Raw genomic sequence first — 17,623 nt, forward strand, 5'->3', positions numbered from 1 at the left:
CCACGACATTTTCTTCGAACATGGATAGATTTTCTATACTAGATACATAATAACATAAAACATGTGCTAAGTTACTCATGACATGGAGGGCAAAGGTCATTTGAAAGTGCTGTTTTTTTTTCTTGTTTTCTACCCAAATATCTGCTAAATCCATGAGTGGCCCACGGGAATACCTATGGAATTAATACACACCTTAGTATACTGCTCAAAAAAACATAGAACAGCACAGGCAACTTTTTGTTTTTGTAGTTAAACGGTGTTAAAGTTGAAAAACTAAAAAAAAAAAAAAAAAATGAAAAGGTCTCAAGTTACGCTGTAAGCCACTAGTCAATAACCGTGAGATACAATTGTAGTTATACTGCATGTGGTGTAATTTTAGCTTCATGTTGGAAACTACGAGTAAAGGGCTCTATTCACATTTTTTAGTTAAGCGCTGCCAAAACTGATAATTTTCAAAAAAAAAAAAAAAGATAAGATTTTAAATTCAATTACTCTTTCAAGCCATGAGTCAGTACATTTGAGACACATGCATAGGCGGCTCGTATGGGGTGGGGAGGAAGGGGGGCAACCGCCACATTTTTGAAAGTAAAGGAGCCTTGCCGCCTCACATTTCAGAGTTAAAAAATACTAATCGATAGAAAAATGATTTTTTACGGAGAGGATTGATTTTTTTCCACTAAAGTAACAATTAAAAATTCCAAATAAATGAACTTTTCTCAGCTTATTTTAAAATTGGATGAGGAAAGTCGGCGGGGTGGCAATCCGTCCCGATTTTTGAGGCCACGTACCACATTTTTTGGAGATCATAGAATCATAAATGTTAAAAGCCTTTAACACAATCCAATTCTACAAAAAAAAAAAAAAAAAGCTTCAGGGGCCACGCCTTCTAACCCCACACACTTTTTTGACCCTCCCCTTTTTTAGTTCACCAGCACCTATGAGACAAAGTTATAAAAAAATTGCTCCATGGGGTGCAGTTTTAGAATATTTTATTGTGTTTCCGTCGAACTAATGTGCGACTAAATCGAGAGTTTATAAGCATCGAACTTTTCTACTTCTTCGCACTTTTTTCAGTATTTTAACAACCAATAGAAATTCCCGGTTACACGTGCCAAAATCAAAGTGGATCGTCCAGAGTATACAATTTAATGGCTCATTTTGACACATTTTTTTTTCCCATGATGAACGGAAATGCGACGAAAACAAAACACTTGAAGCTTCAGTTTAGAATTTCCATTTTACAAAAATTTGGAACTGAGAACTTTTATTCCATTCAAGGGCCGATTCAGCTCCTTATTTTAGAGGGAGTCAATTCACAAAAGGTTCACTCCGGGGGGAGGGGTTCCCAAAAGGAGCGTTATTTTTGGTTAAAAATAGGGACCTGAAAGGTATTTAAAAAATACAAATCCCAAAAACGCAGCTTTAGGCCAGGCTAACTTTCGCCACTTGGGGGGAGGGAGGGGGGTCATGACTCCCATGACCCACCTTTGGATCCTCGTTTGATTCTGTGTGTGTTCTTTATTCACTTGCACCCAATTCGAGCATTGAAAGGGTCATCGTTTAAAAGTTGACATACCTGGCTCTAAGGCTCCCCATCCAGCAGCATATCCTACTACACCCAAGAAGTCGGTGCCCTTTTCCGGCAAACAGATGGGTTTCATGTTGAAGCGATAACCAACTGGTCGATCCAGTAACAGCACAGCCACGTCGAAGCGATCTGCCTGTGGTGTGAACCGAAACTTTGGATGCACTTTCACCTCATCGACACCGAAACTTTCACTAGGAAGGCCTTCCAGGTCCGAATTGAGGATATAATCACCTAACGTGACTTTGATGTTGCCAGGATTGTGTTGAGTTCTGCAGAAATAAACATATACTTGCATCAAATAAGCAAAATAGAATTCTTTCATAAAATTCGCTTATTATCTACAATGTACAGTTACAGAATCGTTTGTTTTTACGCATATATCAGAATTATGAAGAATAAAAAAATGCCCGTTGCTGTTATCATAAAATTTGTTCACTAAGCGTACTGCTGTGCTATGTTTTACTTCAAAAATAAACCATTAAAACTGAAAATGTATGAAATCCTCACTAAATCATTTAGAAGCAACTTGCATAGGATGAGTCAGCTCCCCTAATATAGTGGCAGGTCTTACCTTTAACATAATTGCGAGGCAAAACATTAAAAGCATATTCTTTACCTTTACCATAATTGCAATGCACAGGTTTTATAGGAACTTATTTACGAAATAGTCGTGTCATGTGTTATGGAGGGGAAACAAAAAGTCGGTAATTTTTTTAAAATTTCAGTTGTTAATTTTGATGATTTAAAAAAATGAAAAATATTGTTAATTTGCGAATGTCATCCTTTGAAAAGTTTAACTTTACTTAAATACATGCTACATGGAGAAATGTAAAGAAGACATATCTTTTAGCTTGAGTAAAAGAAAATACCTTATTGGCGCTTAGGAAAAAATGTGAGAAATTTTAAACAAGGTGAATGTGAATGTAAATGCAAATATAGCCAAATGTAAATGTAAGATCCCCGAGAACTTGGTTTTTGAGTTATGCTATAAGACTGAAGCTGTAGAGGAACGATAATTTTATAGAATTTGTTTGGCATCCCTCATTGTCATTGCAGAAGATATCAGAATAACATATGTAGGTCCTCTATCGTCGAAAATTACATGAACTACATTAATACTTACTTTGCAACGCAGTGCCCAGCTGTAACGACGTGTCGCCAAGCCACTAGTGCCCCTCCACAACGACTGCCACCCACTTGGATAAACGCCTATAAATTCAGAAGATTCAATCAGACTACCGCCCGCGATGGTAAGAGAAATTTCCTTTTTGTACATTTAAAAATAAAATGGAAATGGATACTTACTGAAAGGTTTATTTCATATTCATGAACAACATTGCTATGAAACTAAGCAAAGCAATATACGTGCATGTGATAAGAGCCACGCTAAAATAGCACACAAATAAGAAAACTATAAAAGCCTTCAAATTGATATATTAATTCATGCGCCGTTTTAGAAGAGTACTAATGGATGATACTGAATGAAGTTTTACATTCCTTTGTTCACAATTGCCAATATTTGTTTTTATAAACTATATTAAGTTTTTACATGAAATTATAGTGCGGTAGGTTCTGTTAACTTGATGCTTACCTTGGACGAGCTCATTTATGTTTGGGTTGAATGAGGTTAAATATTTTGATTGGCACGACGTCAATAACCGCTCTCGCAACGGAGACCCACTCTACTCAACTCATTTCAATAAATGGAATCATTTATGCCTTAGCGGAACGGAAATCAACTTCTCAGAGCAAGACTATATATTGTATTTTATGTTGATTTTTGATATAGCTGTGATAATGTTTATAATTAACAAAAATACTGATGTTCAAGTTTTATATTTAAACCATATATATTTGTCGTATATTTTATGTATAATGCTCTTGGCCATTGCATACATTTGCAATTGGGATGTCCGATTATAGTAACCTGTATGAACCGACTGAACCCTAAATGGATTCAAAAAGTTTAGGTTTTAAGCTATGAGTTTTGTCTTTAATTTTTCAAGGCTGATGTCTTAAAAAAAAAGAAAAAGAAAGAACTACAGCTTACCGCTATGTTCACCGTCTACCTGACCTAACGGGACAGTCAAACCGCCGGTCGAAGCCTTGTTCAACCAATAAGAATGCTTCAATCTGCAGTTCAAGTGTCTGATCGAGAGTCTATCAGTGAGGCAGATTAGACTCTTAATGTAATAAAAATTTTAACCAAATAAAAATTGTTCATGTTTCCATGAAAACATCATAAGTAGAGCTATGCAGCAGGAGATATCGCTCTTACTTTGCAATTGGATACAGTATGAATTTCCTTTTAGTCAGAGGCTGATCTTTCTACTATTAAAATTTAAGGAAACTTACCATATCATCAATTTGATAAGGTGTAGGGGGAGTCGGGACTCGTTGGATCTATTGGCACGTTGGACCGGTCGCAATAATTTTAATACTCCTAAATTTAAATTTTAATTAACGATCGAAAAATAGCACTTTCGTCCTTTAAATCCAATAATGAGGTCACACAGTAAAGTTAATTGAACAACTCCAGAGAATGTTAGGGGTGATCGGGGTACAGTGGGACAAATGGAGTTTTTCCTAAAAATTAAAAAAAAAGTATGCCAAATTGTTGCTAGCATGTTTGATAATGCCGTGGAGACTAGTTACTTTCACTTATTTTGTAGGGAAACTGTAGTCCTTTCTATTTTCGCTATTTCTGTGGTATGATTTATACAAGTACCTGTATTACTTGTAATGAGTTTGAAGTATAAATTAGTATTAAAATAATCAATATCAATGCACTAATTTAAAGCTGAAACTTTCTTTAATTACATGTATGAAATTTTCTTCGTTTCATTGATACATTTTATGCAACTTTCGAATTTATAAATACCGTGGGAGAGTTTCCTATTATACCTCCAGCACTATGCAGAATGATTTAAACAAAAATTTTCAATGAAAGCCAACCTAAGATCTGAACTTTAAACGTGCTTTACTCAAAAACTTCATAACACCCATTTACATTCCTTTGCTTCTCACTGTCTGATATATGTCGTATTTAACGTAACTTAATTATTTTCAATGCATTAAATGATACTTCACGAGATAATTTTTCAACTCACAGATGGGCTTTTTTACTCCAATTATTTTTACTTTTTGTCGGTTAAAAACTACATTCATATTTCTTGTGTGTTATGTATACCTCTACCTGTATTTAATAATAATGATATTTGTTATGATATAGCTGATTTTTATGAACCTTTCTCCATGTCTCATTGTAACCCAAGCCTTGCCTTACTGTGCTCCCATTTGGAGCACAATGGGACAACTTGAGAGCCTTTGGGAAACATTTTTTTTTAAAAAGGAATGCAACAAAGAAAAATTATGAAAAAAAAAAAAAATACAGTGACAGATAAATAGCTCTATAATCATGTTCTGTAATCAAATTTCTTTAACTAACTTAAAACTAGGATTAAAGAAATTATAACAAAATAAATTAAAACTGCCCCATTGTGCACCTTTTTCCCCCTATTTCAGCAATGCTTATCAGATTGAAGTGATGAATCGAATTCCTCTCCTAAATTAAGTAATTTTAGTTCACATTAATTTGAATTTTCTTTTATTTTTTGTCATAAAGAAGAATATTATTACAATGTCATTTTTTCTGATCAAGAACCCCGGATATCCCTATTGATCCACTTTTAGAAACCACTAAAACGAAAACCTTCAGAAGAATTCGAAATAAAAAAAAAATCTAGTGATAGCAGCAGTGAAGTTGATGAAAAAACGAAGTTGAGGTGATTTTGGCGAACATCTGGATGTTCCGGCATAAATAGCGACGAAGCAAAAATTTTTTGTTAATTTAATATTTAGTTTAATTTAATGGGTTATACTGATCTTTAAATTTGATGTTTTTTGCTCTGAACACAAAAGAAAATAAATTAGTTACAATATTGGACAATATTTATCACTGAATTGTACCAGAAGTTGTTTGCGTTATGTAGACCAACGTACCTGTGGCAAGTTGGTCCACCTCCAAAGATTCTGTTAAAACATTAATCTAAAAAACGAATAAATCGAATATTTCCAAAAAAAAAAAAAAAAATCTTGGATGATGAGGAAAATGTAATGAAACTAATGTTAGAAAATCGAACTGCTCCTTTAATATCTTGGCGAGATAAAAAATGGAAAAAAGAAAAGCGGACCAACGTGTCCCCCGACTCCCCTATGTCAAATGTTGTGGTTCATTGGATACGCACGTCGCATTAAATGCACCAATTCCGAAAATTGTCTTAGGAGGAAAAACAACTAATTGGATACGTACTCATGGTCAGCAAATATGATGTCAATTATTGACTTTTGCAAAACATTTCATTTTTCTTGACAGGAGTAAGTGGAATAATGATAAGAATATCATTGAAAGAAAGACTTGCTTTTGTCTTTTGGACCAATGATATGGACGTTTAAAAATCTTGAATACAAAACTGACTGATGACGGCCATGATCAAAGTGTACCAACAATGGTGAAATGGCAACATGATAGAATCTACATGACATTTGTGTAATGACTTGTGCTATACTGCCCTCATAGGCAAAAAGGACGGATCATTTTTTTTAAATGTGTTTTTCACCAAAAGTTACTTTTGCTTACTAGACTTTCAATAGTATTTTAAACATTTCATAATTAGCTAAACAAGAATATCAATTTCTGTGACCACAAACTAAGAACCTTTTTAATCTCCTGTATTAGTTCGTTACGTGCACGTACACCGCTGTTCTAGAACACTGGTTATTGTAAATATATATTGTAGATATAAATTGACTTAAAAACTTATAATTCTATTGGACTAAAGTATTTTCGCTTTTTCCTCACACATCTTACTCAACATTTTAATCCGCTTCTCTAGAGTATTTCTCAAAGTCCTTCACAAAGGTTATAACAAATCTAAATTTATAGAAGTCTCACCACACGGTTTGTTTTTCGTTTAGAATTTATTCAGAAACGCAAGTCTTTTTCTACGCATCTGCTCCAATGATGTTTTGTACTTTGCATTCTGGTTTTAAATTTTATGAAAAGTTTTAATTTAGATATTTTTGTTTGTTAAAAGAGTAAGTTTTAAAAATAAAATGATCATCTACTTTCTGTTTTTCAGTGTATTAAAAGTTAAAAATTTTCTACGTTCTATTAAAGTTTAAGAAAACGAGTACATATAATTTACATTGAATACAAGTTGTCATCAATATATGGGATAACAACACGGTGGAAACAGGTTTTTCACAACAATATATCTTTTTAACCGAAAAGATTGTTTTATTTTACCAAATGGTTATTAAAAATCATTAGTTTATGTTTTTATTTTCTTAAAAATATAGATGGCTCATTCATATCAAACTTGTTAACGAGGTAACAGCTCAAAAGTCGATTCTAAAAGATTTCAAATTTAAAATTTTACCTCTTAATTACGCATTTAAGAACTCAATATTGTTGTTTAGAAGTAAGGGTATTAAATATGTGCTGTAAACCCGAATTTGAGGAGTACTGGAGGAATAAATAAAGGAATTCAAAATCCAAAATCTTTACCAGCCAAGGGAACTGTCCAAACGCTGCATCTTCACCTCCAACTATTCTGCTTGTTGCAGTTGAACTTCTGCCACATACTATGCAATAAAAAATAGGCAACAATTTGAAATAGATTTACAACAATATGTAATGCATGAGCTTAAATAGTTGAACTTTTTACATTTGCATTTGCAATTGGAGCCGCCGCTGAGGTTTTGATGATATTACTCGTGTATGACTAGTCACCCTTATATAGGGTGTTCCGTTTTAACCTGCAAGACTTTTATTTTCGCAATAGTTAGTCCTAGAGTTATACTTACAACTGCAAAAATGTTCAAAATCAGATATTGAAAGTTTGAAGTAAAAATAAAAATGAGTCAAAAAATACAAAATTTAACTTTTTATACGGGCCCCAGTTCTCCTGACTAATATTTAGGAAAATAATCTCCATTGAAAAATAATTCCAACACAAAAAGTTTGAAATTGGTACGACCAATATTCACCGAGATATAAAACGCAGCATTTTGTGACTTACACCACTTTTCACTCGCCCTCATTAACACCCTCTTGGGGGAAAATATAGCGGTTAACAAGTGTTTAAAATTACATGTGTGCATAGAGTGTGATTTTTCAAATTATTCGAGGTTTTGTAGTGTGTTTTTGCGTATCACGGCATAACATTTGCATTTATTTTTGAATAGCAATGAAAAATATAAATATCTTGTTTTTCTTACTTTGACGAATTGTCATTCTTCTGAAAGAGCGATATGATCCAATCTCATCTTCTGTATGGGCTTTTAAAACTTTAAACTGGAATATCTCCTTGAGTTTTTATAGCACAAATGTCAAGTTTTTTGTGTTAGTAATAATTTTCAATGGAGATTATTTCTCTTAATATTAGTTAGGGGACCTAGGGTCAGTATAAAAAGTTAACTTTCGTATTTTTTGACTCATTTTTTCCTTTGCTTCCAACTTTCAGTATCTTAACTCTGCATCTGATTTTGAACACTTTTGCAATTGAAAGTATACACCTAGGACTAACGGTTGACTTGAGGGGATAAAAGGACTCGCACGTTAAAACGGAACACCCTGTATATTATTATATCAATTTCTTGATACGGATTCACATTATGAGGCGTTCAGAGCTAAAGTAAATCATGAATGACTAGATTCATTTTAGCTCTGAACGCTAATATAAGAGCCAGATAAGAGTACTTTTCGTTAAATAAGGCGTTTAGAGTTAAAGTGGGTGAAGTTGTTCATGGACTTGATCCACTTTAGCTTCGGAGTCAGAGTCGGACTGATTTTAAAGTAAAGGAGTCGGAGTCCGAGCCAAAAATCAAATACTTAAATTTTCAAGAGCCGGAGTCGGTCATTTTCTTCCAAGTCCGCAACTCTGCCAGTACAAACAGAGTCGGAGGTCGAACTGATTTTGGTATAAAGAAGTTGGAGTCAAAGTCTCTAAAGTTCCCGGAGTTGGAGCCGGATACGGAGTCTGTTATTTTTCTTCCGACTCCGCAGTCCTGGTTTTAACTACTAAAAATATATTATTTGTCAAATTAAACCTTTTCAAACTCTGTCCCAGTCCTCCCTTATAAAGGTGTAGGACAAAAAATGTTAGTTTTAAAATATATAAAGAAATCTTTTTTTTTTGTATTTTGCTGTGTTTGTATGTTTTTTAAATAGCATAATGAATATACTATAGGTTTGCACTCTTATAAAGTCTAAATTAGGGAAATAACGCAAAATCTGTGAAGTCTATGCCACTCTTCCTGATTCTTTCATTTGTTGAAATGCAAATGATTGATTTATAAAATGAAAACAGTTATTTTTCTGTTCTCCCCGTGTGAACAAACCTCCTCCTGATTTTTGAAAATGTTTAGATACAATTTTTGATTTAATTTTTCAAACTTAAATGTTTCTAATCTCAGACTCCTGAATTTCATTTTACGCTCATTATTATTATTTTCTTGATCCAGCTAGTTTTAATTGAGGAAAGCGTATTCTGTGCTCTTATCTATCATCCTGCGATATTTTTTTTTTTTGCAGTAATAAGTTTCGTGAATGATATTGAAATCCAATTCAAAGGAGTTCTGACTGACTTATACGTTCCGTGCTAGCAACCAAACTGTGTTGTTTTTTTTTAGGCAATTTCTGCTTTCACGACTTATAATGAAGGGTTAGAAATAGGTACGAATAAAAAGTGACTGATTACAGCAATCAAAGTCATCATAGCCGTGCTTTCATTACCTGGATCATTTCTAACAGGACCATAGTAGAGCTGATGTACATGTTGGTCATCTCTGCTATCCTGACTTCCACAACAAAAGAAGAGGGGTCCACACGAAGTTCCAACTGAGTCCCCACTCCACCAGCAAGATAAGATAAAGGAGCACTGTGTATTAGTTGGGCAACCGGAGAATAGAGGCACTTTTTTAGGTTTGAAAAAATTTCGAATGACATTGGAGGGACGTAAGAAAGACATTTTTTCATCAATTTCCATAGCTTCTGGAGAAAAAGAATTTTATTAACTATGTTGCATATGTGTAAAAAATTATATCAATTATTAAATAAAAGGTTAAAAGCACTAGTCTGTGACTTTAAACATTTTGTTTGTTGCCTAAAGTAAAAAATATGATTTTTGTTCTGAATCCGAATTTTTTAATCCGCTTACTTGTATTAGGTAAGTTTTTTTTTGTTAAATTACGTTATACGTATTAGATAATTGAGCGAATTTCATCACAAATAATTTCATAATGTACTTTTTTTATTTTAAAGCTAAAAAAAATATTTAATGTAGACAATTTGCTGAATTTAGTTAGATAATTACTGGACGTATGGAAGTTACGCTGTGGGAGGAAAATAAATTAAAGAGGGAGTAAAGTTGGTTCGATAAAAAAGAAAAACATATTTTCGATAATTTGTTTTAACGAAACAGCTAATAACTATTTACAATAAAGTAACATTTGAAGAATGTTATGTGAAATGTTCATAAATTTTTATGCAGAATTGAGCCATTGTCAGCGTTTTCCGTGGGCATCTCAAGAGAGAGAGAGAGAGAGAGAGAGAGAGAGAGAGAAAGGTTTCACTGCGGGTACCCCTCATAACTAATCAATAGATCATTTAAAACTTAAAAAAAAAAAAGGTTTAATTTGTCAAATAATTTCTACAGGCAACAACGTGGATTGAAAAAAAAAAAAATGTAATTTTAAATCAGCAACATTTTTAATTTTGTGATAAAAACCGGTTATTTTGGCTTCTAATCGCTGTAAAAATAAAAAACCTATATCCAAGAAAACAAAGACTATATGCGCAAATATATGTGTGTGTATGTATGTTTCTTACATAAATCCAGTTTACGTCGGATCTCGACCAAATTTGGCAGGTACTTGGGCACTCGACAGGGAACGTAAGGGGGTTTTCTAAAGCCAAAAAAAGTACCGAACCGTTCAAGTTTTAATTTTAGGACCCGAAAAGGCATTAAATGGCTCTTTCTACCCGAAATAATTATCCAATCGGTTCAATTTCAATCTCATTCAAAATCCCGCGAAAAACCCTCTTAGAAGACCCTCTAGCAGATTTTTTTTTCTCCATGGAAATAAATGGAAATAAAACTACAAAGTCCCTAAAATCAGTTGTCTTCTCAAAGGGTATAACTCCATGTAATTCGTATACTCTCAAACATTTTTTAGATTTATTATGTGTATGATCGCATACACATATTCTGAATAATGGATTATTGGGAGTACATCTCAAAATAACTGATGGGAACATCACTGAATACAATCACCAGGAGAAAAGTTATAAGCATTTTTAAGTTAGGGAAAATCAATTTTAAATCGGAAATTTATCGTCTGCGTGTTGAGGCTTTTCCTCTAGTGGATGAATTTAAAAATTTCCCCTTTTGATTTTTTTGGGTCAGTTATTTATTTGTTGTACTGCCAGCAGTAGATAATCAACAATTTTAGTAGTATTAATGGAGAGTTGCGTTTAATTCAATCGGGACATTTATATTTGCCGTTACCTTTTTTAGCGTCATTATTTTAAAGTGAAAAAAAATCACAGTATTTTTTATTACAGTCGACTCCCGTTACAACGCGATCCGACTTACGCGAAATGGCTATAACGCGAATTTTTCACGAGTAACGAATTTTAGAGCTAACGTGAATTTTCCGCCCACAACATGTATTTTTTTAGAAGGAAGTATTAGCTTCGTTATTGGCTACTAAATATTGATTTCGTGAATGTTATTACGTCCCTTTGAGCATCACTGACAGCCAAAGTTCCCACGCCAAACTAGTCTAAGTTTGAAAATTTGAAGAAAAAGAAATTTTCTGATAAAAAAATTTAAAAAGAATAAGATTCTCGATATGCTTGAAAAATTACAAAACGTCGAAGGTAGCGTAACAATAAGTATGAGTGAATCTTCCATATGTACAATTAAAAGTCAAAACAAAAAGATATCCGTAAAAGTTTAGAACTTAGTTTCAATATTGAAGCTTGCAGAGCAGTCTAGCAAAGTAAAAATTATGAAAATGGAAGCTACGCACGCTCTTGCATTGTGGATTAATAAAAAGATCAGGTAGAGGAGATGTAGCAACAAATTGAAACGTTTTTAATAAAAGGTGAAGCGTATTTAGAAATGTATTAGATAAGAATAACGATCTGATCTTGGAGCATAAATCATCACTAGTATCCTCATTTTTTAACTCGTAAATATTGCTTCTGTATCTACTGTGCAGTAGGGTGGATCGAAAAAAACGAAATTTTGAATCTTAATTTGGAATACCCGCCAAAAGCTGTGCATGTGTAAGTACAACACACATGTAAAATATTATCAGGTTTGAACAACTCTTTGAGGGTCCTACCAAGGCTTCAATTTCTCCAAAAATAGAAAAAAAGCTCAATTTTCCAAAATTTTTATGAAAATACTTGTGTTTAAAATTTTTGTAACAATACGGTTTAAAATGCTTCCTTTGGACACTCTTTGCATATATCTTCACAATTATTAACAGTCTTTGCACCATTAAGTTCGCACATAAGCCGTTAAGTTTCGCGAAATTAACCAAAAAACTGACTTTTTTTAAGCTTTTTTGCACATTGCAATATTTCTTCTTTTAAGTCCAGTTTTCTTTTTTAAAACGCCTGTACAGAATGCAGTTTTAAACGGAAGTGAAGTTAAACTTTATTACATTAACAGTCCAGCATCCACTAAAAATAGGTGGCTGCATTTCGAGTTCCATTCTACCTTTTCCATCTGCCGAGCCACATGTATTAAGTATAAATTTATTACTTATTTTACATTAGAAGTAAACTATCAAAATGATTTAGCTGTATTAACTAAAAAAATATAGAGAGAAGTGCATTGACTACAAATAATGTATATTTACTCACACACAGTCGCTCTGACATATAAGCATCAATATTTCACAAAATGAGGGACTTGAAAAGTATCAGTTAGTTAAAGCCACAGAAAATAGTCAGTTCGTCACATACATTCATGAAACCTCTTTGAAATCATTTTTTGATTCAAATGATGACATGATACTTCGAGATTTGATTTTTGCTCCTATCAAGCCAGCTCTTGCCGTCTGACTAATCATAAACAAAGAAGCTTCTGTCACCATATTAGCACAGCATTCCACCACCTGAGTGTGACAGGAGAACTAAACGAACGCAAAATTGGCGTTGGTGTTTTCAATCTATTGTTGAAGACTTTCATTAGATATGCCAACTAAAATAGGAGAAAGGTGGCAGTTATTGCACATTCTTGCCGGCTGATAACATCAGAGTAGTCTGATGCATTAAAGTTAATCCTTGAATTATATAATTCTCTTATTTCTTCATGAACAGAAGCCACTTGTCTGGCCTTCAAAATCTTCGCAAAGCCAGTTCTCATCAGTGATCACTGTTAAGAGAATATTTTCCGGGTGGCAAAAATAGGCATTTCGTTGAATGACAGGATCAATATTTTTTTCAGATTTTCACTTACGCAGCGAGATGGTGTAATAACATTGATGAAGAACAGCAAAGTTTTGTTTCAATTTCAGAAGAAGAAAAATTTGCAACGGCTATACTGCCGCCAACAGAGCCATCAACATCTTTTGGCGTTGATGTCACTTCAAAAGTGGAACAAATGAGGCTTTCTTTGCCAACGCTATCAAGAGTGTGCTACCAGTACGGCATTTCTGACAGATGTGCGATGTGCTGCAGCAATTGCTTCAGAAACATTACAGGATTTTTGGTACTGTGTCAAATAATTATCGTTCTAAAGTCGTTGATAGGAATAAAATTCGAAGACAGCGACAGAAGTGTCACAGGTGTTACAGACGAAGTACTTGCTTTTCTTCAAAACCTGCAAACTAGAAGTGAAAGGGTTTGAAAATTACATTTTTCGATAGCCGAAAAGACAAAACTATGACAAAAAGAAATAGTTGGAGGCAGATACCATAGAAGAATAAAAAGCGAGGAAACCATGGTTGAAAAATCCAATTCTCTTTATTTGGGTCATGTGACGCCAACTTCTGGAACTGGAAAAACATGTCGCGACAGCAATGTGATTTTTGAACTGAAAATTTGTTTAAGCTTTAAGGATCTTTTAGCGTTTGACTGTGATGGCACGGCCACGAATACCAGAAAAAAGAACAATGCAATTGCGGCCATAGAGAATAAAATTGGACATCCTGTCCCATGGTTAATCTGCGAACTGCATACGATCAGCCTTTGCTCAACCTGTTCACATTACTTGATGTTGAAACTGCTGGTTCATGTGAATTTTCGCAGGACCAATAGGTAAATTGCTAGACAGGTGCGATAATTTACCACTGGTCCAGTTTGAAGCAATTACGCTCCTTGTCGTAGGTGCTGGGCTGTTAATATAATAAAGTATAATTTCATTTCCATTTAAAACTGCATTCTGCAGTCATTGCAAAAAAATTGGACTTTAAAAGAAAAAATATTGCAATGTAAAAAAAGGCTTGAAAAAAAGTCGGTTTTTTAGAAATTTCACGAAATTTTACGAACTTGTGTGCGAATCTAATACTGCAAATAATGTAAATAACTTTGAAGATACATGAAAAGAGTGTTAAAAGGAAACATTTTAATAGCATTAGAACAAAAATTTTGAGCCTTTATATTTTCATAAAAATTTTGGAAAATTGAACTTTTTCCCTATTTTTGGAGAAATTCAAGCCTTGGTAGGACCCTCAAGGAGTTGTTCAAACTTGAAAATATTTTACATGTGTATTGTTCTTACACATGCACAGCTTTTGGTGGGTATTCCAAATTAAGATTCGAAATTTCATTTTTTTCGATCCACCCTACTGTACAGTACTATTTTGTGCATCATTTTAATTTTACTGCATGCAGTTGCGTACCGTGTTGTTTTATTTTATATCTTTTATTCCCATTGGTCATTCATTTTGTGCATCTTAAGTATTTCATGTTGAATAACAGTTTTTTATTTTTTAAATACAGTAAAAGTTCAGTTCTTTATAGAAGAAACTGTAATGTTTAAGGAATGCTTTATAGCAGTTTGAGGGGTGTTTATAAGTGCCTAAAAGTATTTGGTATGCTTTAAAAAATTTGTATGCATATATTTTTCCACAACGCGAAATTTCAACTTTCGCGAGGAGTCTTGGAACGCATCCCTCGCGTAAGTCGGAAACTCGTCTGTATTATTTTTTTCTATCATTTAAGTTTTATTGTTGAACACGCGTCACTTGACGTAACTTTTATTTTCAAAGTAGACCGGGCAAAGCCGGGCGTTGCAGCTAGCTATTAAATAAATCAAACTAGACGATGTTACCAGAAGAAACTTAATGAATAACAAATTCGTTTTAGTTTTTTTGTTTTCAGATGATCCAGTGATTAGATTTGAATGTCACCGAAATGAAACGTCTTTTTTTTTTCTTTTTTAGACGTCTGTTGAGAAACGCTGTCAATGGCTCATTTCTTCATTAATCTTAATGAAAATTTCACAGATTGCTCTTCAAATGTCACTATATTACGTACTAATTATAGAAAACAAATAGTAAACATAAGAAATATTATTTTTTTAAGTCGAATGAACCTTAACCCCTCCCCCTGCTTTTAAAAATAAATGGTACGTCAAAGGAAGTTTCTGGCTTCGAATTCAATTTCAGAATGCTGAAAATATCCCTAAAACATTCAAACTTTGGAGGCAGCAATATCTTTCCAGGCTAGTGTTGTCATTGAAATTTACAAATTAAAAATGAGAATAACATGCCAGTCTCCTGAGATAATTAAAATTTAGTATCTTCGGACAAGGGACTCATTTTTTGTGGTTAGCCCATCTACCACACGAGAAACGCAACTATTGAATATATATAGTGTGGCTCTGGTACTATACATTCACAAGGCGTCTGACTTTGAAAAAGCAAATTTTTCCTTGAAAAGGAAGGAGTTATCACCTTATTACAACAAAGAGAGGGTTAATCGCTTAATCGATTTTTAAGTTATCAGAGTGAAGCTATATTTCAAATTATGTTTGGTTTGAACTTACCCCCCATCCTTCTTGTAATACCCAAAAAAATTGAAAAATAATTGTTTTCTTATTTTTTTCGATCAAGTTATTATTTTTTTGAGCAAACATTCAAATACTGTCACAAGTTTTGGTGGAGGGGGGGGTCATGACCCCCCCCCCCTTGTATCCACCACTGACTGTTGCAGAAAAAGGTGTTTACCCAGGGAATATTTTTTTATGAATTTCTGGAACAAGTGCTGTAAAAGCTTGAATGTAAAAAGAAATTGCTTCATTATAGCCAATTCTTAAGCATTTGGTTTTTGTTATAAGCATTTGAAAATGCACTAACAACTTGAAAAGGTTCATTAGTACTAGAGAAATGTTATATCCCAGGTTTCCACAGCAGGTTTTGATTGTAATTACATTTTTAACATTACACAATGCTTTATACAAATACAAATACAAAAGTGACAACCAGCAACAGGCTCTGGGCCCAGCTAGACTGGTCATAGTCAATTTACAATCCCCAGTGAAGATCAATGGCCCTCTTAAAACTGTCTACTCCTTTGCTCATTACCACCTCTTCCGGTAAGCTGTTCCAAGGTTCCACTACCCTGCTAAAATAATAATTTTTCCTAATATCCATGTTAGCCTGAGATTTAAATAGCTTAAAACAATGACCCCTTGTCCTGTTTTCAGTGCTTAACTTTAGCCCCGTAACATCTTTCGTTTTAATAAATTTAAACAGCTGAATCATGTCCCCCTCGGTCTCTTCTTTGCTCAAGACTGTACATTTTTAGCCTTCTAAACCTGGAATCATAATCTAAGTGGGAAAGTCCACTTATTAGCCTTGTAGCCCGCCTTTGAACCCTTTCCAATACATTAATGTCTTTCTTAAGATAAGGAGACCAAAACTGAACAGCATACTCCAAATGGGGTCTTACCAAACTTCTATATAAGGGCAGAAGAACTTCTTTAGATTTATTTGAAATAGATCTATTGATAAACCCAAGCATCTTATTGGCTTTGTTGCTAGCAATGCTGCACTGTTGGCTAAACTTTAAATCCTGACTTATTAGGACCCCCAGATCAGTAACTTTGTCTGCCTGACTAATGACTGAACCTTACAAATAATAACTTGTACACTTATTTCCATGCCCTAAATGTAGCAGTTGACATTTCCCAACATTAACAGCCATACCCCATTTATCAGCCCACTCCGTAATATGATCTAGATCCTCTTGCAACTGATTTGCTTGTTCTTCATTTTCTACAGTCCCCATAACTTTGACATCATCAGCAAAACAATTCATGTTCCCAGAAATATTTTTGTGAATATCGTTCATAAAGGCAATGAACAAAACAGGCCCTAACACTGATCCTTGAGGAACCCCGCTTAAGACCTCACTCCAATTAGAATAATTTCCCCTTACAACTTCTCTTTGTTTCCTTCCGGTCAGCCAATTTTTTACCCAAATGAAAGTTTTCCCTCCTATTCCTATATCAGCTAATTTGCTAAGTAGAACAACATGCGGTACCTTATCGAAAGCTTTTTGAAAATCAATGTAAACAACATCTACAGGCTTCTTATTGTCCAAAGCCATGGTAACTTTGTCATAGAAATGTAATAAATTAGTTGCACAAGATTTACCTTTCCTAAAACCGTACTGAAAACTAGTCAATAAATTATTAGTCTCTAGAAAATTTACTGTCTTAATTTTCATCAATGTTTCAAAAATTTTGCAAACCACCGAAGTTAGACTCACAGGTCTATAATTTCCCGCACTCCCTTTAGACCCTTTCTTAAGAGCGGTGTAATGTTAGCCAGCTTCCAGTCCTCTGGCACTGTCCCCCGAATTATAAGAAGCATTGAAAATGTTTGCGATTACATCTGCTAATTCCTCTGCACATTCAACTAAAATTTTCGGATAAATATTATCTGGCCCCGGAGCCTTAGTCTCTTTAATTTTTTTCAAATGAAGTAAAACGTCATCCCTGGATA

General features: G+C 33.9%; 2 protein-coding genes across 2 annotated transcripts in view; one reads left to right on the forward strand and one right to left on the reverse strand.

Moving 5' to 3' along the window:
* Positions 1-403, forward strand: part of LOC129222920 (meiosis regulator and mRNA stability factor 1-like) — a 142,039-nt gene extending 141,636 nt beyond the window's left edge. The window contains exon 18 of the mRNA XM_054857515.1: positions 380-403. Coding sequence (XP_054713490.1) covers positions 380-403 — 24 coding nt within the window. The remainder of the gene's footprint in view (positions 1-379) is intronic.
* A 467-nt stretch (positions 404-870) lies between these two features.
* On the reverse strand, positions 871-9,639 carry LOC129223022 (proclotting enzyme-like). The gene is made up of 5 exons (XM_054857618.1): positions 9,387-9,639; positions 7,158-7,234; positions 2,712-2,797; positions 1,577-1,857; positions 871-935 (listed from the first exon to the last, which is right to left on the reverse strand). The coding sequence occupies exons 1-5, from the start codon at positions 9,637-9,639 to the stop codon at positions 871-873; spliced, it is 762 nt and encodes a 253-aa protein (XP_054713593.1).
* Positions 9,640-17,623: the final 7,984 nt, after the last annotated feature.

The sequence above is a fragment of the Uloborus diversus genome, chromosome 1 (assembly GCF_026930045.1).
Source record: "Uloborus diversus isolate 005 chromosome 1, Udiv.v.3.1, whole genome shotgun sequence".
Taxonomy (NCBI): Eukaryota; Metazoa; Arthropoda; class Arachnida; order Araneae; family Uloboridae; genus Uloborus; species Uloborus diversus.